The sequence below is a fragment of the Heloderma suspectum genome, chromosome 7 (genome assembly GCF_057233095.1).
Source record: "Heloderma suspectum isolate Gila_16-S chromosome 7, 16-S_ref, whole genome shotgun sequence".
Taxonomy (NCBI): domain Eukaryota; kingdom Metazoa; phylum Chordata; class Lepidosauria; order Squamata; family Helodermatidae; genus Heloderma; species Heloderma suspectum.
In genome coordinates this window covers 33,933,635-33,960,195 of record NC_139464.1, presented here as the reverse complement: position 1 = coordinate 33,960,195, position 26,561 = coordinate 33,933,635, and the positions used below count along the sequence as shown (strand labels likewise).

General features: G+C 42.2%; 1 protein-coding gene across 5 annotated transcripts in view; it reads left to right on the top strand.

Annotated features, from left to right (window-relative positions):
* Positions 1–25,244, top strand: part of GNPTAB (N-acetylglucosamine-1-phosphate transferase subunits alpha and beta) — a 67,629-nt gene extending 42,385 nt beyond the window's left edge. For all 5 annotated transcript variants that reach the window (XM_084809572.1, XM_084809576.1, XM_084809574.1 and 2 more), the window contains 14 exons: positions 1,187–1,348; positions 1,953–2,132; positions 3,516–3,686; positions 5,805–5,928; positions 7,521–7,724; positions 8,385–9,505; positions 11,042–11,241; positions 13,153–13,372; positions 15,127–15,240; positions 17,572–17,657; positions 18,831–18,929; positions 20,900–21,067; positions 22,352–22,442; positions 23,567–25,244. In XM_084809572.1, the coding sequence (XP_084665698.1) occupies positions 1,187–1,348; positions 1,953–2,132; positions 3,516–3,686; positions 5,805–5,928; positions 7,521–7,724; positions 8,385–9,505; positions 11,042–11,241; positions 13,153–13,372; positions 15,127–15,240; positions 17,572–17,657; positions 18,831–18,929; positions 20,900–21,067; positions 22,352–22,442; positions 23,567–23,644 (3,018 nt within the window). In that variant the 3' untranslated portion in view covers positions 23,645–25,244. The remainder of the gene's footprint in view (positions 1–1,186; positions 1,349–1,952; positions 2,133–3,515; positions 3,687–5,804; positions 5,929–7,520; positions 7,725–8,384; positions 9,506–11,041; positions 11,242–13,152; positions 13,373–15,126; positions 15,241–17,571; positions 17,658–18,830; positions 18,930–20,899; positions 21,068–22,351; positions 22,443–23,566) is intronic.
* Positions 25,245–26,561: the final 1,317 nt, after the last annotated feature.

The window sequence follows — 26,561 nt, the reverse complement described above, 5'->3', positions numbered from 1 at the left end:
CCCCTCCCTCCGTTTCTTTCTTTTCCTCTTGTGTTTGTCATACTGGATAACTTCCTGATCTGATCAAGCCAAAGTTTGTTGTTAGCACCTGAATTGGCAAACTGTGGTTTGAATGAGCCTTCCGAACCAGGATTGCAAACCAGCATCAAACTGTGGTTTGCAATCCTGGTTTGGAGGCTCACTCCAACTATTACAGTTTGGATGTAACAGCAAACCATAGTTTCATCAAATCAGGAAGTTAGGATTCTCAGTGCACAAAGGGATGAGGGGGCACATTAACATAGAATTTGTTATCGAAGTTATGTCTGAATGCTTTCTCTCTTTCTGGCTAAATTCCAAAGGATGGGTGTTGAAACCTGATTCTCTTTAATAGGTAAGTTTCACCTATTTCCCTACCAAATGTGGAGGGGTGCCCTAGGGAAATAGGTCTTTCTCTGGGGAAAGTTGGGAACTACCATTTTCTGAAGAGAGCCAGCATAGTAAAGTAGTTCGAGTGCTGGAGTGAGGAAATCTGGTTTAAATCCCTGCTCAGTCATGAAATTCCTAGTTTACCTTGTGCGAGTTTCTCTCCTCTCTCCCTCAGCTTAACTGGAATCACAGGATGGTTGTTAGGATTAAAATGGAATAATTCGCATACACCACCCAGAGCTCCTTGGAGATAAGACAGAATACAAATGTGGTAATAATGATAATCTGAAACAACAGCAACTACAACAATAACAACAACAAATATATTAAATCCCCTTGATTATTCAATAAGAATTATATATTAATGTTCAGTTATTGCTCTTCCTTTGTGAAATGCCCCTCCTGTCTATCATTGATTTATTACGTTTATGTCCAACCTTTCCTCCAAGTTGCTCAAGGCATTGCATGGTTCGTAGCCTCTCTTTTTACCCTCACAACATCCCTGTGAGGTAAGTTAGGCTGAGCGATGGTAGGCTGAGTGATGTTTTGAAACTGAATCCTCCCCAGTCCTAGTCCAACGTTGTAACCACCCTTTGGCTCACCCTTTACTAATATTTTTTAATGCTTCACTTCATGAGAACAGTTTTGTATTGACCTTTCTGCCTATTGCTGCTAATACTTATGGTAAAATATTGTGGAGCCAATGAGTTATGCAGGCAGGGGGGGACATTTTGTTTGCAGTTACATGCCATGCTTGAAATACTGTTTCTCTATGTAGTTGCAGCTTTATTCAGAAGCCGGTGTAGCTCTCTTGCAGCTGAATGACCCTAAAGTTCTCCAAGAGCTGAACCAGCAAGCTAAGAAGAACATGACTATAGAAGGGAAAGAACTGACACTTAATCCTGCTTATTTATTATGGGATCTCAGTGCCATCAGCCAGGTAGACAACATTCTCTAATTGTGGTAATGTTTCGTGAGATTTAAATAATTAGTGATGGGAAATATATTTTATGATGTGACATAGAGGACTGGGAGCAGTTTGAAAACTGTGTTCCGTATGGTATAAAGTAATTTGGCTCCAGAAATGGTTTCCACAGTCATTGTATACACACACACACACACATGCAGGTTTAGAGATTGATTTTAAGATGAGATGAGCCTTTTTATCTCCACCAAAAGAAGATCTATGGGCTAGATGTTGGGATGACTCATCTGGTTTCAAAGAATTAAGGAACACTTTACTTCTGAACTGATCCTTGAGCAAAACAGCAGCTGTAGATATATTATTTGGTTTCCTTGAAGCAGTGGTGGGGAACATGTGGCCCTCCAGATATTGTTGGACTGCAATTCCCATCAGCCCTAGCCAGCATAGCCAATGGTGAGGGATGCTGGGAGTTGCAGTCCAACAGCAAAATTCTCTTTGGTGATGACACCACAGACATGCAAAAGCAGCCTTTGGTGTCATCACTGAATAATGGTAAATGTGTCCCCTCTCCTTATTTTGCCATTCCTAAGTATAATCTGTGCCACCCTATCTTCAACAGTCTAAACAGGATGAAGATATTTCAGCCAGCCGTTTTGAAGATAACGAAGAGCTGCGGTATTCATTGCGATCAATAGAGAGGCACGCACCGTGGGTGCGGCACATCTTCATCGTCACAAATGGGCAGATTCCTTCCTGGCTTAATTTGGATAACCCCCGGATAACTATAGTAACACATCAGGTAAAAAAAAAATCTGAATATCCATTCCATCACTGGGCAAAAAGTAAGTAAGTAAGTAGTCAGACAGACAGACAGAAATCATTGATATCTGATTTGACTAGAGGAGACACTGACTGAATAGGGGTAGGCAACCTGGTCCCCTCCAGATATTTTGGACTAGAACTCCAATCAGCCTCAGCCAGCATGACCAATAGTTGGGGTCATGTAGTCCAAAGCAACAGGTGATGTAGTTCAAAACACTAGAGGGCACAGGTTTCCCACCCCTAAGCTAAATAAGCTAATAAGTAGTGCTTATTTATTATGGGATCTCAGTGCTATCAGCCAGGTAGACAACATTCTCTAATGTGTGGGAATCAGCAGGAATGAGCCACAGTGAGCCTCAGGCATGTGCACGGACTCCCTCCTCTCCTCCCACATGGCTGAGAGGAGGAGTTTGGTAGCTTCCACTTTTGCTTAACTGTGGCTTGTTGTGTCATCCAGACCAACAAACTGTGGTTAACATTAGCTATGGTGAGTTTAAAACAAGCCAGCTTCAGCAATTATGATGTGAAATGGGCTAGATTTTAGTCATAGTTCATGTTAACCACAGTTTGTTGGTCTGGATGACATGACAAACTGCAGTTAAACGAAAGCAGAAGTGAACACTTCCAAGCCCCCTCTCATGGCTGTGTGACAGGAGGAGAGGAGATGGAGAAGCACACAAGCCATGCTCATTTCTACTCGTTCATGTTACGCAAAACAGTAGTTTAGTGTGACATGGAAATACTGGCATTTTATACGCAGCAGCAGCTGTCCTACTCTTGTGAAAACTTATTCATTTATTCATTCTAACATACACTGGCCGTGTTGTGCAAATTGGCAAACTATGGTTAGTACTTATTTTCCACATCAAAATTGGAAACCCACTTCAATCTATGGTTTCTGATTTGGATGTTGTGGCAAAGTATGGGTTGCAATAAGCTACAGAGTGAAAGTGAATTCATGCAAGGAGAGAGGAAGGGGTGTGTGAGCCTGCTGCTTGTTTGGAGGACCATTGAATTATGAGCCATTAACTGGGTTGGACATATCCTGGAAGAACTGATACAGTTTCTTCCTGTTTGTTAGGAACAGCTGGCTGTTCCATTTGAGAACTGTTCCTCTAAATTGTGTTGTTGGCAAGCATGCTTAAATTATTGCCTGCACATACCATGTGTTAAAAATTGTGTGCATGCGTGTGTGTGAGAGATTTGCAGGTGTATTCATATGGACAAAGCTTTCGCCATTGTAGTTGCACAGTGGTTATGAAATGGAGAATTACAAGGTCACCTCTAAATGTGTTTTTGTGTTTTTTTTAAACCTTTCATCATACAATTTTTTTCAGTAACGTTTTTTTTTATGTTCTAGGATATATTTCAGAATGTGAGTCACCTGCCCACCTTTAGTTCCCCTGCCATTGAAAGCCACATTCACCGCATTGCAGGCCTTTCCCAGAAGTTCATTTATTTAAATGATGATGTGATGTTTGGGAAGGATGTTTGGCCTGATGATTTCTATAGTCACTCCAAAGGTCAAAAGGTAAGTCACTCTGTAGTCACTCCAAAAGTAAGCCACCACAGAATAGATTAGGGTGCAATCCTATGCATGTTTAGACAGAATAAAAGTCCTACAACTCCCAGAATTTCCCAGCCAGCTGTGCTTGCTTGGAAATGCTGGGAGTTGTAGGACTTTTTGCTGGCTGCGGAATGCTGGAAGTTGTAGGACTTTTTGCTGTCTAAACATGCATAGGATTGCACCCTTAATGTGTAGAATTTGAGAGATCCAACACCGTTGCCATTTAAGAATCCTGTCCAGTAGCTCCATTTATTATTTCATTTATATTCCACCTTTCTTCCATCGTGGAACTCAAGGTGGCTACATGTGGTTCCCAGGTGGTCTCCCCTACAAGCACTGACCAGACCCAGACCTGCTTAACTTTAGCAGGTCTCACGTGCCTTCAGACCATGCCCAGGACATCTCAAGAGTCTAGTTAGATTTCCCTTTTACTCAGCTTGACAATAATAGATGTGGCTAATATGAGAACAGAGCCTAATAATCTACACTATTCCAGTGCTAGCTGACCCCCAGAAGCCAGAAAATTTAAAGCAGCAGTTTAGATTGTGGAGAGAGGGGAAAGGTGCATCTTCAACAAGTAATCCATATTGTGTATATTAATGCATGAAGCTCATAATGTAAAAGCACAAAGATGAAACGATAACCAATTAAGTAAGGTTCACTTGTGGTTCTCTACTTGGGGTCTGTTTTCCCAAATACAAAAGATTCAGATATTTTCAATGAGGGCTCCAGTCATTGCCAGGTTGTCACGTGCAAGTATTTTGAAGGGTAGCCCCCTGAGTTATACATGCATGTATCTTTGTGAGTGATGCAGTATTCATGTGTTTTGTACTTGGGTGTTGGAGCCAGGGCAGCTCCAGTGCAAGTTCTCCCGCTACCTGAGGTGGGAGAGCACATGCACTATGCCCCCCCCCGGTTGCATCCCCCACCACCTACTCCATTGCTCCTGTATCACTTGCCACTGCCTGCCCGCTGGCTCATACTGAGGATCCTTTCAGTGCGAGTGAGAGGGCAGGCAGGCTGTCTAAAGGGCTGCGTCAGCCGGAGGAAGCAGCTGGTGAGGCTCTTCAGAGAGCCAGCTGAAATACCTTGCTCTGTAGCGGGGTACTTCCTCAGAGCCAGGCATTGCGGGAGGGTTGTCCTAAGAGCACCTGCTGGAGGAGGTGGCAGCGGGTACCTTCCTCATGAGGGTGGGAGGAGTGTGTAATTTGCAATTCCTCCCACTCTGCCGCCCGAGGTGGAGGATTCACCCCGCCTCATGAGAAGGCTGGCCCTGAGCCAGGCTTCAAAATGTATTGTAAGACATTTCCTGGGGGCTCAGTTCTTATGCTTATTAGCCTTGTCCTTGTTTCTTCTTGTGCTTCAAGTAAGTATCCATCTCATCATGTCAGAGTGCGTTGAATGGCCATGCAAAAATGGCATGTCCTGTATTATCAGATATGCTTATGAAAGACTCGTCTAAGTCATCCATAGAGTCAATCGAACAAAGAATGTCCCTTTCACTTTTCTGTGCCTTTGCAGATTAAAGCCATTTTCTAAGTGTGGCTAAAAAATGAAATAAATGCTGGGTTGCTTATTTGAATAAGGAAGGGATATTGTCTACATCACTCCTACGTTAATATTACACAAACTGAAAACATTCTGAAATAAGAAAAGGATGGAAGCATCAATTTTCTTTTAATGTAGCAGGTTAAAATAATTGGAAATGCAGATGGTCAGGTAAATGTTAAGCAGGTTGGTTTAGTATAAACTAGGTGTGTTCATTCAGCGAATAACTGGCATTGTTGGGCAAGAAACAGAGGACACTGTTCTGATCCACAAGAACGTCTGGTCCATTTACTTAGAAAACTTTCCATTGTGTCCTGAGAATCCAGTAGTCTGGTAGTTCTGGCTTTCCTGTTGTTTTTCTGTGTCACTTGGAGGAACCTGAGAAATGACTTGTCCGTATGTAAATGTAGGTCAACGTTAAATTATTGGCAATTGTAGTTCAGCTGGCTGTGCTGAGTTGAGTTTAAAATGTGCTTATTAAAAAGACATGAATAATTTTTTGTAAGAACAAAGTGTTTTTGTCTCCATTAACAGGTTTATCTGACTTGGCCTGTGCCAAACTGTGCTGAAGGATGTCCTGGTTCTTGGATTAAAGATGGCTACTGTGATAAAGCCTGTAACAACTCTGCATGTGATTGGGATGGAGGTGATTGCGCTGGTAAGAAGACATAAGTCTTGAAAGTCTTGGATGGCTTTAAAAGGGGATTAGACAGATTCATGGAGGAGAACGCTATCAGTGGCTACTAGTCTTAATGGCTATGTGCTACCTCCAGTATCAGAGACAGTATGCCTGTGTACACCAGTTGCTGGGGAACATGGGTGGGAGGCTGTTGTTGCACTCATGTCCTGCATGTGGGTTTCCTGTGGGCAGCTGGTTGGCCACTGTGTGAACAGAATGCTGGATTAGATGGATCTTGGTCTGATCCAGCACAGCTCTTACGTTCTTAAACCCAACCTTTTGCATTTCTGGAATTTGGAGTGATAGATTATTTTGCAGATGTGAAGGAGTTTGTCTTTTCAGGCTACATTCTTGTAAACATCTTGGGTGGCCATAGACACAAGCTCATCAGATGCTTCCTGAGCCCTTCAAAGGGCCATTTTTTTCCACAGGACACTCTTGCCTCATGCACCACATCACAGTTGTGATCATCCTTGTGTGACTGCCGCTGTCTTCTGTGTGTAAATGTGCCCTTACAAAAAGGAGTCACTTCATATATAATGACATTTTTTCAAAAGTAATCTATGCAGGGGTGGGGAAAGTGTGCCATCAATGGGTGAAGGGTCTATTTTGTTGAAAGATGCTCAGCTCTTTCAGTAGGATGTAGCATTCTCATCATTTGGATGCAGACTACTGTGAATTGATAGTTGTATAGGCAATGAAGGTTCAACAGTCAGTATCCACATAATTTTGCCTCTGATTTTGTTTATCTTCTTCATGGGCTAATTTTAAAATCCAATCCAGATTTTTAGCAGATGTTATTAGCTAATCCCGGGCTTCTCTGTTTTTCCTCACATGTGATGTGGTGCAGAGTTCCCTCTCAGTTCAGATCCCACTGTGACCTGTCCCAGACCGGTGCCGTAGTATCATGCTAGTGAAAGAGCCGAAACGTTCCTGGGAAGCTGAAATGGGTGGACATGTGAAGTCCCCTTGTGTCGGCATTGCCTCTGTCCAGTCCCAACACTTTCTCTTTCCTCCTTTCCTCCTTCCCTCCACCACACACTCACTGGGCCCAATATTGCTCTACCCCAGTCTTCCCCAGCTTGGCACCCTCCAGAGGTATTGGACCACATGCTGGCTGGGAATTACGGGAATTGTAGTCGAAGACAAATGGAGGGTGCCAGATTGGGGAAGGCTGCTCTTCCCAAAGATGAGAGCACCTCATATATGTTTCTTGTGAACTCCTCACAGCATCATTTCTATAGCCTTTATTTCTCAGGCCAGGACAATATGTATCTAAGATGCAAAGTGATAAATATTCTTAATTCTGGCTTATACGTACTTTTTTCCAGAAATCTTTTTAAATACTCTGACAACCTCAGGAATGTTTATGCTTACTGTGTAAAAGTGTCCTTTAATTTTAAAATGTACAAAAGCAGATCACGAGTGAAAAACTATGTTAGGATCAGATTTTAGAAATCAAATTTGTAATCAACTAACCAACTGTTTGCTTAATTTTTTAAATCTAACTTGTGCAGTTGAGACTTTAGTTGTAAGCATTTTGATGCACTAGTTTCCTTTTTCTTTTTTAGGTAACAGTGTGGGTAACCGTTATGGTGCTGGTGGTGGAGCTGGTGTAGGTGTAGGAAATGCCCCACCCTGGCAATTTGGTGCAGGAATAAGTGGAGTTTCTTACTGCAACCAGGGCTGTGCGAATTCATGGCTGGCCGATAAATTCTGTGACCAGGCATGCAATGTCCTTTCTTGTGGATTTGATGCTGGTGACTGTGGACAAGGTATGTTAATGCATATATAGTTAGCATGGCTGTTTGGCTAGAATTCTTCAGTCCTGTTTGATGTCTGTTTATTTGTATGCAAAATTATACAGATCCCCCCCATCCTCTTGTTTTGTCATGTCATGTCATGTCATGTCATGTCCTATCTATCTATCTATCTATCTATCTATCTATCTATCTCAGGGCTTTTTTAATCATGTCTTTTATATATCAGTTTTTTAGGTGAGCCCTTCAGAGAACATAGTTCTTTCTCTCTGTAATCCACCGTGACCCACTGGGATAGGGTGGGCTGTATACAAAGCTTTTTTTATGTGTCTTGTGGAAAGCTGGCAATCCACTTAAGTTGGATAACAGAAGCTGGAAAATACTATCTGACCATTTTTGTGCATGTAATTTTAGAATGAAAGATGTGACTGCAGACAAGTGGCAGATCCTGAGAGCCAGTGGAGGGTTGAACTAGAGAGACCTGGGTTTAAATCCCACTCATCCGTGGAATTCACTGGGTGCCCATGGGCGAGTCATATACCTTACAGGTATATGACTCGCTGTTGTGAGACTAAAATGGGGGCAGGAACATAACCATGTGCAGCATCCATAGCTCCTCAGGGGAAGGGAAGGGTGAAACATGTAAATAATAAAAGGAATTATCTGTTCTTTCAGATCGCTTTGGTGAGCTGTACAAAGTGACTCTTCAAAAGAATCAGACTCATTATGTCATTCCAAAAGGCGAATATCTCCCTTATTTCAGTTTTGCTGAAATAGCCAAGAAAGGAGTTGAGGGTGCATATAGTGATAACCCAATAATCCGCCATGCTTCCATTGCTAACAAATGGAAGACGATCCACCTGATAATGCACAATGGAATGAATGCAAGTGTGATTCATTTTAATCTTACATTTCAAAGCAAAGATGATCAAGAGTTTAAGATGCAGGTCACCCTGGAGGTTGATACAAGAGAGGAGCCAAAAACAAATACAACGTCCACCCAGAAACCTGAGGATGATGTAAAAGCTACAACATCAGTGCCAGAAGCTGAAGTGATTTTTGAGGATATTCCTGAAGAAGACCGCTTTCCAAGAATTAAAAAACGCCCAAATGGCACAACAGAGAATCTGGATGAAGGCATAGTAATTCGAGCGGTTAACATGTCTGCCCTTCCAGAAGATGTGAAGCTAGCTCTGCAGAATCTAGATTTGCAATTAATGATTGGTGACATCACTCAGAAAGGGTACAATCTGTCTAGGGCTGCTCTCCTGAGACCCTTTGAAATGGTGCCTGCAGAGACAAAGGCAGCAGTAAGCAATTCCCAGGAGATCGAGAAAAAGGAAGTGCGTGATGGGAAGAAGTTCATGATTTGGCAGAAACCCTTCCCCAATGATAATGATGGCAAAACAGAAGTTGAAGAAAAAACGCAGAAAACGTCTCCCCTGGGATTTGCACCTACTCTTGTGTCAATGAAGGTCAACAGCCATTTTCCCCTGAGGCGCACATCTATGGTAAAATCTAAATCTGCGCTTATAATCCAGAATGTGGGTGAAAAGTACGCATCTCCGGAGGAAAGCTTGAATGCCCTCATGCAGAAAGAAACTCAGAAGTCAGAAGGAATTAGGGAAGGGAAAATGGCAGAAAGGAAGGAAGAAGTGGATGCCAATCCAACACTAGCCAAGGAAGATGTAGCAAGAGGTCGAGCCTTACCAAGAAGGAAATTGCAGTATTATGCTGGAAATTATCGAGGCTTTTTGCCATGGGAGAAACATAAATATTTCCAAGACCTTCTTGATGTGAGTATCCCAAGTGACTGATATAGTGTCAAGCGATGAGGATTTTGTGCTGGCCTTTTACTTGTTGAGCCTTTTTTTTTTATTTATTTACTTGAAATGTATCTTATTTGCATTGTAATTATTTATTTTGTTGTTTGTCACTCTAAGAACATTTTTATAGAAGCACCTTATAAATATAAATAATTTGAAAATAAGTGCATATGTACTGAGGCGTAATACCCATTGTGTTTAATGGGACCTACTTCCAAGTGGGTGTGTATAGGATTGCAGCCTAAGAGACTGAAGTATGATCCAGGAACTCAGTTGGATCTTGTTCTGCCATAAATGCACTTGGTGGCCTTGGGCAAGCCACACTTTCTAAGCCTCAGCCCCACCCACAATATGGGAACAGTAATAGTGTCCTACATTACAGGGTTGCTGTGAGGATTACAGCAAGGTAATGTAGGTAAAGTGTTTTAATCAGTCCAAAGTACTATATAAATGCTAAGCCTTATTACAGTTACTTTTACAAATACAGCAGTGTGGAACTATTAAGATAATCATTGGTTCGCCAATACCGGTCACAATTGGTTATGGCTACTTTCTATACTAACCATAACCCCCAGTTAGAATCCTAAAATTTTCAGAATTGGAGAAACTTCAAAGGTCATCTATGCCAACCAGCTGCTCAGTGCAGGATCCTTGAAACTACAGCATCTCTGATAGATGGCTGTTCCACTTCTGCTTAAATGCCTCCAGCACTGGAATGTCCACCACCTCCCAAAGCAGGGTGTTCCTCTATCACTCAGTTCTTACTGTTAGGAGGTTTCTCCTAATGTATAGCTGAAATCTATTTCCCTGCAATTCCTACCCATTGGTCTTAGACTTGCCCTCTGGAGCAACAGAGAATCAGTCTGCTCCATCTTCTTCATGACAGCCCTTTAGATAGCTGAGGACTGGTATCATGTGTCACCTTCATCTTCTCTTGCCATTCCTCAGAGGACTGGGTTTCCAGTTCGTTCACTGTTTAAAAAGCAGAGAAGGCTAGTTCATTTTTCTTTACATATATTCCCTTTTTTGTATTTTCCAAGGTGTATCAGTTGATAGAATAGTAGTTTTTCAGCATATAGATCGGCAATGGAAGCCTTTAATTACTGTTGATTTAATATTTGTGCATGTGTATATTTGCTTGGCTTGTAAGGAAAGAAAATATTTGCTTGGCTTGTAAGGAAAGAACCAAAGGTGGGCAAAACCATATTTAAAAACCCTTACCCAGATCCTGCTGATAAGTGAATTTCCCCTCCTTGTTCAGCCCCTAAACAGATGCAATCATCAGCAAACTGTCTGGGTTATGTGTGTGTAGTTCCAGCTGCTGGATGAGGCTTTTCCGTCTGAGCAACTGTGATCTAAGCATGTTTAAAACCACTTTTGCACAGCTGGTACTGGCATTCCAACAAGCATGTAATCCCACATGTGAGTTAATAAGCCTAATGAGAAGCTGTTTATTATTTTGTTACTAATGTAAGCATGTTGTGTATATATATCCTTGTTTTCCAGGAAGAAGAGGCATTAAAGAAGGAGATAGCCTACTTTACAGATAGTAAACTGATTGGGAGGCAGTTGAAAGATACATTTGCTGATTCTCTCAGATACGTAAATAAGCTTTTAAACAGCAAATTTGGGTTCACATCTCGGAAAGTTCCTGCTCATATGCCTCACATGATTGATCGAAAAGTCATGCAAGAATTACAGGATCTGTGAGTCTAACCTTGGAAAAAAGAGTGACCATTTTGCTAGAAATAGGGATAGAATGCCTATATTCATCCATCCGAATATACATGCATGTATGCTTGCTTGTCAGATATGTACTTTGAAACAGGAGAAAGTTGGACTTAGCTCTCACAAACAGCAGATGAGGAGATAGTTCCTGGACTGTACCAGTTGAGATTGGCGCACACCTTGGGACAGAACATCTGCCTGAATGAAAGCCAGTTCCCCAAGCCTTGGGCAAATGAAGTTCTAATTTAAAGAAGGAAGCCAGGTTTTTTAGACACTTAAAGGAACTAGGAAGGTGTCAGATGCTGGTTCAGTTGTATTACTAGGTTTGTTCAGACAAACGTCCTCGCGCATCTGGAGGCAGTGTGATCGTGCCCTCAAACCACATTGCCTGACACCAACACAGTCAGTGGCTAACCACACTGGCAGCCATGCATTTGGCTGTAGAGGACTGTAGCTCAGTGGCAGAGCCTCTGCTTTGTATGCAGAAGGTGCTGTCACTCCTTGCTGGTTGACCGCAGCTGGAAGGCAGTGGCTGCAATAACTCACTGGCTGATAAGCAGAGTCATAAACCTGTCCAAGGCCAGGAAAAGAGGAGGGATGCCCAGAGCTGGCAACTTTACTGGTTCAAACAAGGACGAGATGGGGAGGCAGAGAGAAGTCATTTTTCTAGTCCAGAGTCAAAACACCAGGAATTCAAGAGTAAGGCTGAGGGTCAGGTTCGGGGTCGAGGGCGAGGCTGACAAGATCCCGTGTGTGGATACGATGTTGTTCTCCAGCAGTTTTGCCCCTGCCTGCTTCCTGCTTTTAACAGCAGTGTCCTGGAACAGCTGCTGGCAATCAGTCCTCTGGCTTCTGGGAGCCCCTCCGTCTTAAACGGACAGAGACTCGCCTCCGTTCATTTTTTACGTGAAGCCGCCTTCGCTCTGCTGGGGTCAGTGGAACTTTACCCTCTGAATCCAATGGAGGGGCTGCAGCAGGGCCTGGATTATCAATAGGTGGTGAGGGAGCTCAAGCTACATCTGTGCTAGCCCCTTTCCCCAGGTCTGGAGCCTGCCATTACCCTTTGTCCTCAGAGGAATCCAAAGGAGGCTTGACAGGTGCCAAGTTTGATCCCTGGCATCTCCAGGTAGGGCTAGGAAAGAATCCTGCCTGGAACCCTGGAGAGCTGCTGCCAGTCAGTGCTGACAGTACTGGTCTAGATGGTCTCAATAGAAAGCAGTTTCCTATGTTCTCCTCCGTTGTTGGCATCAGTGTGAAAGGAGGTCCATCCTTGTCTAGATGTACCCACGGAGGGCTTCTCAATAGAAGTAGGAACCCTGATTGGCTAAAGTTTTTGTTCCCATTGAGTTCTGTGTGAATAGATTCATTTTCACCAGTGGAGGCTGGTGGTTCCGATTTTGGTGGGGCTGTGAACCCATTCTGGGTTTCAGTCAGAACCAGGCAGAACTCTAAAGGAGCTACCCAGGGTGCTGAACCTATTTTGGGGGTAGGGTTCAGCACCTTGGATAGCTCCTTTAGAGTTCTAGCTGGTTTGACTGAAACCCAGAATGGATTCACAGCCCCACTGAAATCAGAGCCACAAGTCTCCACAGATTTTCACCTTGTCAGCTGTGTAGGCAGCATGACTAGTGGGCACATCAGCATCTGGGGGTGTGGCTTGTAGTTGTGATCCTGCTCCCCTAGTAAGTGCATGAGGATATCTGTCTGAGCAGCCCTACTTTCTGCAGCTCCTAACTCACAAAACCTGATTGTACGAGGACCACTTTTTAAAGGGCAACCAGTTACATTTTACATCTCATATACACTATACTTCAGGCTCACCTAATCTGGACAAGCTGTTCAAATTGTTTGTAAAGCTGATTAAATTGACTCTCATTCTTTCTGGACAGATTTCCTGAGGAATTTGACAAGACCTCCTTTCACAAAGTACGCCACTCAGAGGATATGCAGTTTGCCTTTGCATATTTCTACTATCTCATGAGTGCACTTCAGCCACTGAATATCTCCCAGGTTTTTGATGAAGTTGATACAGATCAATCTGGAATTTTATCTGACCGAGAGATTCGTACGTTGGCCACAAGAATTCATGAACTCCCTTTGAGTTTGCAGGTAGTTCTTCAATTTCCCTAGGAAACTCCATATAATCACTGTACAGTGTCTGTGTAGGGGCAGGGAGGATTTATAATAAAAAGTAGACATTAAAGATGTATGTTCAATGGTGTATTAATACTTCTGTATCAATGTCTGGCTAAATATTCCTCCCTCCTTTTGTAGAAAAGCAATGGCATGACAAAGAAAAACAACATGAATATATAGGTTATATCTGTATTAGTGTTAATGTTATAGTAGCACTTCGAAGCATTGGTCAAAATGGGGTAGCTCACCAGCCTTCGTAGGAAACTTCCTGTGCAAAACTGCAACTCTTGTTCTGATTAATTATATTCTCGTCTATTAGAAAAGATGACAAATGTGTGGAGTATGCTGGCCGAGTCATGCTGGGAATTGTAGGACTTTTTTCTGTCTAAACATGCATAGGATTGCGTCCTAAATCTCCTTGGATGGGTTTGGACATCACACTAAACTATGGTTTAGCACAACTTTCCCCAACCTGGAACCCTCCAGATGTTTTGGACTTAAACTCCCATCAGCACCAGCCAGTACAGCCATTGGTCAGCATTGCTGGGAGTTGATGTCCAAAATATCTGGAGGGCACCAGGGTGGGGAAGACTAGTTTAGTGAGACGTGAACAATCCTAGCTCCTCCAAGCTTGCCCCCTCCTCTCTCCTGCATGGCCTCATGGAGGAGTTCAGAAGCTTCGTTTTTACTGTTGAGTAACTGCAGTTTGCCATGTCATAAAATAACTATAGTCAAAATTAACCACAGGTCCACATTCAGATGACATGGCAAGCAGCACTTAATGTAAAGCAGAAGCAAAAGCTTCCACATGCCTCCTCCCAGCCACATGGGAGGGGAGGAGCACATGAGCCCAGGGGAGGCTAGACTCATTCATGTCTTGCTACATAAGGGTGGGGAACTTCCACCCCGGGGCCCAAATGTAGCCCTCCTCAGATCCTAATCGGGCCCTCTGGGGTTCCAGATGGCCACACCCCTTCCCCTGGGCCAGCCCCCTTCCCCCCAACCACCAATTGTGTGGTGGTTTCTGGGATTTTGTGCAGTTTTCCCCCCATTCTAAAAGGGTGAAATGCCTTTCCTAAGGCATAATTACTGGCGGCAGGAGCTTTAAGCTAAAATATGCTGGTATCTTTTTATTTCTGGCCTGGCCCCTTTGACTTTGGCCTCAACCACCACTGGAATGTGACCGCCAAGAGCTTCTGCAAAATGGAGTTTGGCCCTTGGGCTGAAAGATTCAACACCCCTGCACTAAACCATAGTTTAGTGTGACATCCGAACACAGCCATTGCCCTAAAGTACTTGTAGGCTGAAGTACCTTGTTTTAAGGCCTAGTTCTCACTGAGGTAGAAAACCTGTCCTTGGGCTGTACCATTTCAGACTGCAGGTATGACAGAATGCTCCTCCATACAAAAAAAAACCCTTCACATGATAAACTACTATGTCAGGGAGCAAGGTTCTAGCCTAGCTTTTTCCCTGATTATCTCATTTTATATGTGAAGGTGAGGGTTTTTTCTAATTGTTTGGAGGAAACATTCAGTTGTGTGAGCTCCCATTTTGCAGTCTGCATTAGAGCCTAGGCACAGCCTTAGGCCTCATTTTCACCAAATGAGCTTACAGGAACAAATGTATGATAAAGTCACATTTGTTTATTTTTTATAGACTGTGTAGCTTGTGGGTGTGGAAGAAAAAATGCATACAATCATTTCCTCTGTGTGTTTTTTTCCTGCTAGGATTTGACAGGTCTGGAGCAAATGTTAATAAATTGTTCAAAATCCCTTCCAGTCAATATCACTCGAATTAATATCATACCACCAACTCAGGAAGCATATTATGATCCCAACCTGGTAAGAAGCTGTTAGAAACGTGTTTGAAATCACCCTTCTCATTTGTACATACTGGCATTTCGAAACCAATTCGTGCAGTATGTGTTTATATATTCATTAATACTTCAGATTGTCAGAGAGAAATAATTTTAAAGCCCCTGTGTTCAGGACACTCTTTGATGTTTTGCCCACAAACTTCACATGTAGAGGATGCTATATTAATTTCATACATGAAGAAGCCTCCCTATTTCAGACATGCCCATGCCTTGAGCGTGCCCAGTGGTTTATTTATTTATTCATCAGTTGAAGGGCAGACTTCCCCCCTCTCCCAATAGAGTTCCAAAACCTGCTTTTGAAAACCCTGCCTGTTTCAAAAGCAGTTGGCCATGTGGCCCACAGGAGCTGTCATTCAAGAAACAAGCCTCAAACCTCCAGACTAGTTCTTTGGATTCTGACCATGGCCATTAACAGTAATTCCATCTTGATTCATCATACTGAATTAACATCACTTTAGGAAGCTAGCAGTGCAATTCTATACATACCTGCTCAGACTTACTGTCAAGTAAGTAGGTAAAGGATTGCAGCCTAATTCTCTCAGAATTTTCCATGATTATAATAGATTCCTGCATTGAGCGGAGGGTTGGTCTTGATGTAAGGATTTGGCCCAGCAGCTCTGCAGAAGCATCTTGAGAGGGCATGAGAATGGACTCCGAGTCTGATGAGGAAGAGGGCAAAGTGGTGGGGGAGTTACCAAAGTTTCAGGAGATAGAGCAGGGAGACCAGAAGAGAGGAATCTGTCCAGATGTCAGTTGATCAGTTGGATCAAGGCCAAACAGAAACTTCTCCATTTGTGGGAATACAGGATCCTATGGGGTGGGAGGAGTTGGCAGTGGTGGATTTCAGAATCAGATGTTGGGTCAAGAGGGAGGAGCAACTTCAGGAAATAAGGCATTCTACAACATTAGCCAATCGAAAGAGGTCCCTGGGGAAGACCCCTGCAGGAGGGTGGGAATAGAAAAGCCACTCAAGTTTTGCAAGGCCAGTTTCCTTGAAACTTTCATAGCAATAGTGCATCCATCAAAGGGGTCTTCAGGTAGTCTATGTAGTATTGTGCAAAGCTAATTAGAGATCTTAGCACTAGGTTGCTGGAGACTGAGAAAGTCTGTACCTGAAGCTCTTTTGATCTGGCTAATTCACATAATAAAGGCTATTTACTACTGATTTACTTGTTGGACTGCGAACAGTGGCACTTGACACTTGATGACCTCCAAACTTCCTTCCAGGTCTAAAATTCCACAATTCTGTTTGTTGCCATTGTTGTTTATTTCATCAACGTGCATGGTACTTTATGATGAACAAGAGGACAGGTCCCTGCCCCAAGGAACTTGCAATCTAAAATTTGACAAAGGAGAGACAACAGGACAAGAGGATGAAAATAAGGAGAGGTTTAATGGCATTATTATACAGGAAGGCTTAGTTACAGTAAGGCAGCTTTCCCCAGCCTGGTGCCTTCCATATGTGTTGATCTGCAACTCCCATAACTCTCAGTCGCCATGGCCAATGGCCATACGGGCTGGGAATTATAGGAGTTGCAGTCTAACACATCTGGAGGGCATCAGGTTGGGGAAGGATGTAGGAAGGTATGAGGACTTGTTACATAAGCCCAATTCTGGTATATTTTCAGTATCTCCCTTTAGTGTCTTCGTTCAATCCTATACACATCTACTCAGAAGTAAGCCCCGCTAAGTTCAATGAGATTTACTCCCAGGTAACTGTACATGGGATTTCAGCCTCAATGTCCTCAATGAACATTTTTTAAGTTGCCATTTTATTTCTTTAAAGAAAAACTTGCTTAAAATAGTGTCATAATATTTTTCATTTCTGTTGTCCTGACTGAATTTATTTTTGAACTGTTTCAGTTCTTGGATTTCCAGGAACAAGGCTAAAAGACTTCCCTTGAAAATAGGGGCATTGTTTCTTAGAATTGTTTGTGGGTTTACCCACAGGGCTTAGGGTAAGTTAGGAATAATAAGTCTAATATTTATCCGCTGATCAGGTCTTGATTAGCATCAATTGGCTTACCCCAAAGCATTTTTCTACCCTGCTATGGAACACTGAATTACATTTCTTGTTACATTTGAAATGTGGAACCTATTAAGAAATATTTACAAAAGGTATTTTGTTTTCCATAATTTCAGTGATTATGTCTCAGAGGTTTTGCTGAATAACAGCATAACTACCAGTTCTTTGAGAAAACAAGAGAATAGTTCAGAGCTCTCTACAGAATATTTCCTTTTAAAGTATAGGGCATTAATAATATAAAATTTCAATTATTGTTTGTCCCATTTTCAGCCTCCTGTGACTAAAAATCTGCTAACCAACTGCAAGCTTGTGACTGACAGAATTCGTAAAGCATATAAAGACAAAAACAAATACAGGTATCCATTATTTTATTTTAATGGTTAAAGAAAAAAAAAGTAGACAAGTATAGAGGCACCTATAGAATGAACTGTGTGTGTGAGTGTGTGTGTGTGTGTGTGTGAGTGTTTAAAAATGAAATATTTAAAAGCTATCTAGGAACTGGAGCATTATATAACAGCAGTAAAAAAAATCTGTTTAAAATATGATTGATTATAAATTATTTTTTATCCGTCTTCAGTCTTGAGAGGCATGCTGAATATCCAAATGCCAGTGACTCACATACTTATGGTATGGGGCTATGCAATAAGATTGGGCTGAGTCATGCAATAAGCCTAAGAGGAATATGGAGCTAACAAGAAAGAGGGTTGCACCCACTAGCAGGAAAGGTGCAAGAGGCAAGACCTATGTGGTGCAATTAAATTTTAATCAGAAATTTCCCAATGGACTTTGGCTGTTTTCATCATGTGAACTTATTCAGCATTTAAATAGACACACACAATTTCATCAGCTTGTAATATATGTTATGTAAATGAGCTATGCTTCCAAACATGATTAAACAAAGGGAACAATCCTGGGCAAAGGGAATAATCCTTAGCAACGGTCTGCTGCCCATGCACAGATAGGGCTCAGGAGAATTCTGCTTCTCCCACTACCGCTCCAAGTGTTCATGGAGGAAGCACACCAGGGCATTGTGTGGCATGGGGCAGTCCCTACCTGCCTCCTATATCCTTATCTAGTCTTTCTCTCTATACTGTGCAAGTTATTCACCTTTCAGAGCTTAAGGAATTTCTATCATGCAGAGGAGGAGGTGCTGGAATGGGAGGTGGGCAAGGAGCTCCTTTCCCATAATGCCCTACATCCTGCCTCTGTGCGTGCCAAGGTGAAGGGTAGGAAGAAACTATGGGCACCATTCCACTCGTGCTAGGAAGCATTGTCGCCAGTGTATTTTTCAACCTCAGTTTTCTCATCTGTAACTCTGAATAATAGTAACGTTTTTGATGCAGAACAGAAGCGTCATAGTCAGAAGGCTGTTTGTCCTTGAATAAATAAATAGACATAAAATAACCAATATGGAAACAGGACAGCCAGAGATACCGGGATATACAGTAGAGATTCATTGAAATGCATGTAATGCCATTGTTGTAAATTCGTAGTTCCCACATTGCCCTTTTATGTTTTCTGACACCAAGGTTTGAGATTATGGGAGAAGAGGAAGTTGCCTTCAAAATGATCCGTACCAATGTTTCTCATGTAGTTGGGCAGCTTGATGACATACGCAAAAATCCCAGGTACATCCTCCTGATGTTTGTTCAGTTTTGAGATTACCATAAATGTTATATTATAGAAAGAAAATTTTAATTTCCCATATAGAGTGTCTTGAACTAAAATTTTGATGGTAAACCTGACCAGCAAGATTTTTTTAATGATATTTAATAGTAAGAGTAATACTTAACATTTGTATAGGACTTTCAGATGTTCAGACCATTTCACATGTTTTACCTAATTGTAATCCTTACAACAACCCTGTAATCCTGTAAAATGGGAGGATTGAGGCTGAGAGTGAGTGGCATGCCTAAGGCCAGGTAATAAGTTCATGGCAGAGGTGAGATTCATACCATGGATTTTGACTTGTAGCTCAGTCTCTTAGGGTGCAATCCTATGCATGTTTAGACATAAAAAAGTCCTACAACTCCCAGCATTCCCCAGCCAGCTGGCTGGAGATTGTTGGGAGTTATAGGACATTTTTCTGTCTAAACATGCATAGGATTGCACCCTTAGGCTGCAATCCTATACTCACTTACCTGGGAGTAAGTCATATCAAGCTCAGTTCTGAGTAAACATGTATAGGATAGCACTCTAAGATACTATGTTAATGCCAGCTCTCTACTTCTTTTTAAATTATATTCTTACTATTGTTTTTCTGTCACATAATTTTCACTGTTCAGGATCCAAAACACCCGTATGCACACCTAGAAAGTTTACCTCTGGCTACAGTTCTTGTGCAGCCTTGGATGCTGCTTCAAATGTCTTTGTGCTTTTATCTCTGTGCAGTACATTGTATATTTTGGGGCACTCTTACAAATGATAAATGATGACATTACCACCACCATGGAGGATCCCTAGGAGTGGCTTTTGGGAGGGCACAGTGGGTACGTGTAGGAAGGAGAGCTTTGGGAAGCCCCAGTCCACATGTGAAATCCCATTAATGGCCCTTTGGATACTGGCCACTGTTTGGTGGATAGGAAAATTCAGGGGAAAATATCATACTGTGAAAAGATTCAGAATTCTGCCTATGTAACTGCGATTTTTCCTTTTCTTCATGAATCCGTTACAAGACATATGTTAACAGAAATTATTCCTCTTAAAAGTGGTGGTGGGTAGTGGTAATAGTGATGTGTAATGTATGCTAAACAGGGCACTGTTCTACACCAATTAAAGCCTCCAGAAAGTTGTCAAAGGCACCCACACATAGGGCTGGTTCAGACGATCACTGCAGCCCACTGTGGCCTAAGCAGTGTGTGTGCGTGGCCATTTTGAATATTCAAGCCGCAACCGTGGCTTGCCATGTCTTCTGAACTCAGCGGGGGTGGGTTGTGCAAGGGGTAAACAACCCTTGCATAACCCGTGGCTTGTATTAAGTTTATGCAAGGGTTGTTTAACATTGGCTGAGTTCGCACAAAACATTATGCCTCCAGGGACAATGTAGTTCCCCACCCCTGAGCTAAAGTAACCAGAAATTTACCAGGGTGGAAAAGCTTAATGTTGCATCCAAACCTGGACACTCTTGCTCCTCTAACTAGCTTGGATCTGTAAGCCACCTTCAAATACTGGCTTGTTAGAGAAGAGACAGGCAAGCATTCTAGGATTAGATATCATGCTAAGCTTTACCACATTGTTAAGTTTCTGGTTCCTTAACTGCTCCCACTTGCCGAAACAGCCAAGCGAGAATGATCAGGCAGCATGCACCAGCATACTGCTTGTTACCAATACGCCCAAATTCCCAGCAATTCTGGCTAAGAATGTGGCCGCTATCTCGTTCTAAGAATACCTAGAAATCTATTAAAATGAAATTGTTTTCTTATAGTATTAGGACCATAAGCATCCATCTTTAATTGTCCATGAAATATGTACTATATAGAAAATAGAAGTAAAACATCCTTTCTGAAGTTTGAAGTGAACAAAGACTACAAGGGATCTTCTCTCTCTCTGTATACAAAAATGCTGGAATTATGTACAATTTTTCCCCTTTTCCCCCCAGAAAATTTGTTTGTCTCAATGACAACATTGATCACATTCATAAGGATGCTCAGACAGTAAAGGCAGTGCTTAGGGATTTTTATGAATCAATGTTTCCCATCCCATCCCAATTTGAGCTGCCAAGAGAGTATCGGAACCGTTTTCTTCATACACAGGAGCTTCAGGAATGGTAAGTATTTCAGGGCCCTTGAAATGGATACATGTTTTGCTATATCAGCATCTGGAGTCAACGTCCTGAGCAGAAGAGAAATGGCATTATGAATTTAGTTTTAAAACTGAAAATGAACTTGCTAAAATTACTCTTTTTTAAAGATAGCTAGGCAGAATTGTGGTGGTGAACTAGTCCACCATGGTGAAAGAAGTAAAATTATTCAAAATACGAATGACCTCTTTTTAGATTCAGTGTTACATATAATGTTCTATTATGACTTCTCATATAACTATTATACTTTACATTGACTAGAAACATTATACTTTAAGTTGACTGGCTGCTTTTAAATTTTATTAACACAAGAGGAGAATATCTATCTACAGTCAGAACTTTATCTTGTGCATGTTCCCAAATGTTCAGATATTGATGGAAAGAGATTCACTTTCCCACACTTGCTTTTTTATTAAAAACAAACAATCAAAAACCAGAAATATCCATAAATGCTATGTAGGAACCTCAACTCATTACTAAGTTAGACAAGTGATGTCCTGCCAGAAATTGTAATGGGCAAGGCAAGGAGTGGAGCAAAAGGGAGAAGATTGGTTCCTTTGCCCTCCCCCTCACTTGCCTGCAGATCTGCACACAAAGAAAAAAATTATGGAAGGAGGTTCACCTACCCCTATCCTCCCTGCTCCCTATTCCCCTTTCTCCCCCACCTTCCACACTTTTCCTCCTCACTTAACTTATTAGTACATTTTTGCCAGTTATGTTTACTTTCGGAATGTGAGTACTGCTTTGTGAATACATAAAAGTAACAAGTGGGACCAGAAACTAAATGTTGCACTGTAGAGCATTCCTGTTCAGCAGGGATGGGCAACTTGTAGCCAGATGTTATTGCACTGCAACTCCCATGAGCCCTGGCCAGCATAGCCAATGGTGAGGGATGATGGGAGTTCCAGTCCAACAATACATGGAGGGCCACAAGTTGCCATGCCCTTTTTCAGGATACTTCACTCCATTCCCCCTTCCCCACCTTCCAGCTTTCCCTTTCTTCCCATCACCACCTTAACACACTCCACATTCTGCGGTCACCAAGCATGTTTAGTCCCCATTGGGCAGGTTGGGGGTTTCTGCTCCCCCCCCCCTGATTTTTTGTATTTCTGCAAATCTTGGGAGAATATCTCCCTTTTGTGTGTGGATGGAGCCGTTTTGGCTGCATAAGGACTGCAAAAAGAGTTAGCCATTAATATATAGGATTGGACATTTTAAAACACTTATCTGTTTCTGTCATACTGTGCTTAGGAGGGCCTACAGAGACAAGCTGAAGTTTTGGACACACTGTGTGTTAGTGACACTGATCGTGTTCACCGTCACCTCATTTTTTGCTGAGCAGGTAAAAGCTATAACTTTATACACATGTAACACTTTTCTTATGATATGAGTTTTGCTAAAATAAAATGCAGGAAGTCCTAATGAAGGGGAAAAAAGGGAAAAATATGATGTTAAGCCAAGATTAATATTGCAGCCTGTTTGCTACTGAAATATCAAGAAGTCACTGAAATGAGTCCAATAAATTTATATAATAAATTTAATAATAATTAATAAATAAAATAAAGGTAATGAAGACATAATGGCAGATATGACTATAGTGAGAGCAGAGGGTTAGACTACATGGCCTAAAAGGTCCTCTCCAACTCTGTGATTCTATGAGAGGAACTTCAACTGCATTCATGTCAACAAAGGCATGCAGTAGGTGTTAGGATGGCATTCCTTACAACGGGAATCACAGAGGCTGTTGCTTTAATCCACACGGAGGATAAGGAACAGTGTGGATTGGATCCAGGATCTGCCTTCCACAAGAGGAAGGGATTTTCCCCAAGAGGAAGCACTCCTCTCCCAGAAGGTCCTTCTGCCTGATTTGGGGGAGGGGATCCCCCCTCCTCCCCACATCCACAGCTCACCCCACTTGGCAGGGTCTCCTGACTCTCTGTGTAGCATTTTCAGGGGCTGCTGTGGGAAGGAGGAGGCAGGAGAGTCCACTTCCATCAGCACAGTTGATGCAGCTTAAATCTGGATCCAACCCTGTGTATAGAACCCTGTGTGGGTTCTCAGGCTAAAAAGTTGGGTTCCTGGAATTGGACAGTCATCTGTTCAAGAAGAGGGAGTGGGGAGGACTTACTCTCACCCTGTGTCCCCAGATCCCTGTAAGAGGTGTTGTCAGTGAACTGATGGAGGAAGTACATCAGCTCCTGGACTGAGTGGGGAAGCATGTGTACAGGAGCCCGTTTTAGGACATGTGTGCTTCAGAATCCAGAGCATATATGTTGTGTGGGCATACATTCTGTGGTTTTTCCCTGCACTATATTGTGAAGTCTGCATTGTTTTTAGGGACAAATGATCCACCGCAGAAAGAGCTGGGGTGGGCAGAGGCATCCTGGGGTGGGGTGGAGCAGTATGATTGTTCACATGAACAAACAGCTGGCAAAATAAAAATAAATGTGTTCTTTAATTTTTCAGTTAATAGCTCTCAAACGAAATTTTTTTCCAAGGAGAAGGATTCAAAAAGAAGTTTGTCACGAGCGAATGAAGGTGTAGAAGAATTTTGTTTGTAAATCAGTCTACCTCAACATGTGATGAGCATGTACAATCTTTTGTTTCAGAAGTGTCTTCATAGTTGTGTCCTGGGCATGAACAGAAATGCCTCATCCATTATAGCCTTTGTGACTGTGTATGATTCATGCTACTGAACTTAGGGTGAGGGAGGAACGGGTGTGTGGCCAGCGTTATCTCCTGAGTGCATTATCCTTTTTATAAAAAGGGTTACTGAAAGAAACATAGCTGCATTTATTGCAGTAGCCATTGCCAACTAAATATAATGTTGGAAAGTTGTTTCTGATAGATATGTCCTTGAGCTTGCATCCCAACGCATTTGGTGAGTTATTGACCATTCAGTCAGTACCTCACTCTCTGAATAAAGCCCTATTAGGGCTGTAATCCTGCATCCTGAGTGCACAGAGATCAGGATGTGGACCTGCTCCCATAGCAGCCCATTGTATCTTTCCCATCCACCATTGCTTGGGGTTTGCCACCGCTATGCCATGTGTTCCCCGTTGCAGCCAGTCAATTCATGTCAATAAGGAAGGATTGCCATGTTCATTCTTCCTCAGGCTCCTGACCTGTAAGCAGCTCTGGATTAGGAAGAGAGTCAAATGCAGAGGGTCTTAAGAGAGAATGAGCTTCCAGATGCTTCTAGGGAAGTCCAAGTAGCCCTTCTGTCGTTACGAATTGCCTGGCTGCATTGGAGCACAATTGGAATACCAGCAGCTTGAATGGGGCAGGGGATAGTCCTAAAGTACATCTATAGGAACTGTTGTGCATCCTGCTCTCCAAGCACAAAAGGGCAGTGTTGTGACCGTAGGGTCTCTCCCTCCCCCCCATTTAGTTACCATCTAGACTTCATAAGGTATCTGTAGTTTAAGCATAGTATGGATGAAACTGTAGGATATTCTCTGAATGAAGGTTTGGAATATCAATGCCCTATTGCTATATTGTTTTGCTAGTAGATGAGAATTGATAATCAAGAAAATTCATTCCAATTTCCGCTGCCAATATAATTGCAGCATAATAATTGTATGCCTAATTAAAAGTGTAGGGCTATAATCAAGTAAAAGGGGCTTGGATGTGACTACTATTTATAAAAGCATTGTATATTTAGCAGCAAAAGGGCCTCACCAGATAAGTTGTCAATACATTGTATTTTCATGGTATAAATATGTTAGCATGATAAAGTAATTTCTCTTCTCAACCATTAATTTTTTAAAAATTAGGGATGAGCTCTGGTGATTTGGCCTATCTTGTCAAGACATATCTCAATCCAGTAAAAGAAAAAAGGACACTTTTCAAGCAGATATTTTTTGCAAGAAATATATTTAATCATGTTATTAGCAACTTTAGATCACGTCAAGAACTATTTTATAATGAAGATGAGATTTTCAGTGTGCTGTAAAATGTATGCTTTTAATAATGTTATTGATTGAAAAATGTTATACTGTATTGTGTCAAGAAAAAAAAAGATCAGCTGTTTAATGCTCTGAAAAGTATTAAATATTTTTAAATTGAAAAGGCACCTTATTCTTTATCCAGTGCATACGCCTAATTTTAAATTAAATAAATCTCGTCCAACTTCTTCAAAATACCACTTGTTTTGCCTGTTTTTAAACGCAAAGCTTAATTTCATAATTAACTTTAAAGCTTCAACCAGTTACATTGTGGATCAATTCAAACAATGGTGTAGCCATTGAGACGATGCTTTGGGCTCCATGCTCCCTCCTCCACTTGCATGCACTGATTGCCTGCTCCACATCCTGGTTTGCTGTGACCTCCAAATTGGGTTACTGCTAGCTCGCTCGCCTCAAAACAGAAACCATGGCAAACACAATTGTCATGTGAAGCACCTCTCTAGGTGGGCAGGTAAGTGATTTTGTATTTGGGTCCAAGTTCACCTGTGCATCAAGACCCAAACAAAATGTGCACATAGATGTGTGTGACATTACCTGACTGCTTTTTTAAAAAGGTTAAGATCAGCTTCAAGAGGGGGTGATTAAGAGTGGAAAAGTAGCAGGAGTGACAGAAGGAGAGTACAGCTAGGGAAAGGTACAATTTTATTATGTGCCTCAGACCCATTCTCTGTTCCCTGTTCGACCTTTCTCCTGCACTGTCTTCTATTAGAGCAAGCAGTGGCAACTGAGCGCTGTGCCTGTGTGTGCATACTGGCCACACAAAGAGAGGAGGAGGATTATGCCCACAGGCCCTCTGCCTCTTCCCACTTTCAGCAGAAGATGTGGAAGAGGCCTCTATTATCAGAATGCACAGAGGTTGGGAGCAGGGCTAGCAGGTGCAAGTCATTTCTCACACCAGTTGTTTACTGAACATGTGGATCAAACTACATGTTAACGTTAATTGCATAGCTTGTAGCTGAGCCTGACAGTTTTCTTTACTTTAGTGTAACTCTGTGTAGCCCTGATTTGGATCGGTGAGTAGTGCGCACCCAGAAGGGAAGATTAAATCTCTCCCCCTCCCATTTCCCCCTGAAATGGAGGCTTTTTTTTCAGGGCAGCGGGAAGAGAGGTTTAATCCTTCTGATGCATGCTGATTCCAATCTGAATCAGGGCCATGTGCAGTTACATTAAAGAAAACGATCAGGCTCAGCTACACACTATACACTTAACATAATGTGTAGTTTGGCCCACAGCCTTGGTCTACAAGGCTGCAGAATGAGAGTACTGAGGTGATAAAATGGATTGTACCACTTCAGACTGTAGGTGGGAGAGTACAATTTTTAATTATCCCTTGGGTAAACAGCTGCTGGCAAGAAGAAAACTAGCATGGCAGGAAGCGGACTGTGCTACAGCCTTTTGCTCTGATATAAGAACATAAGAAGAGCCATGCTGGATCAGACCAAGGGTCTATCTAGTCCAGCATTCTGGGCACACAGTGGCCAACCAGCTGTCGA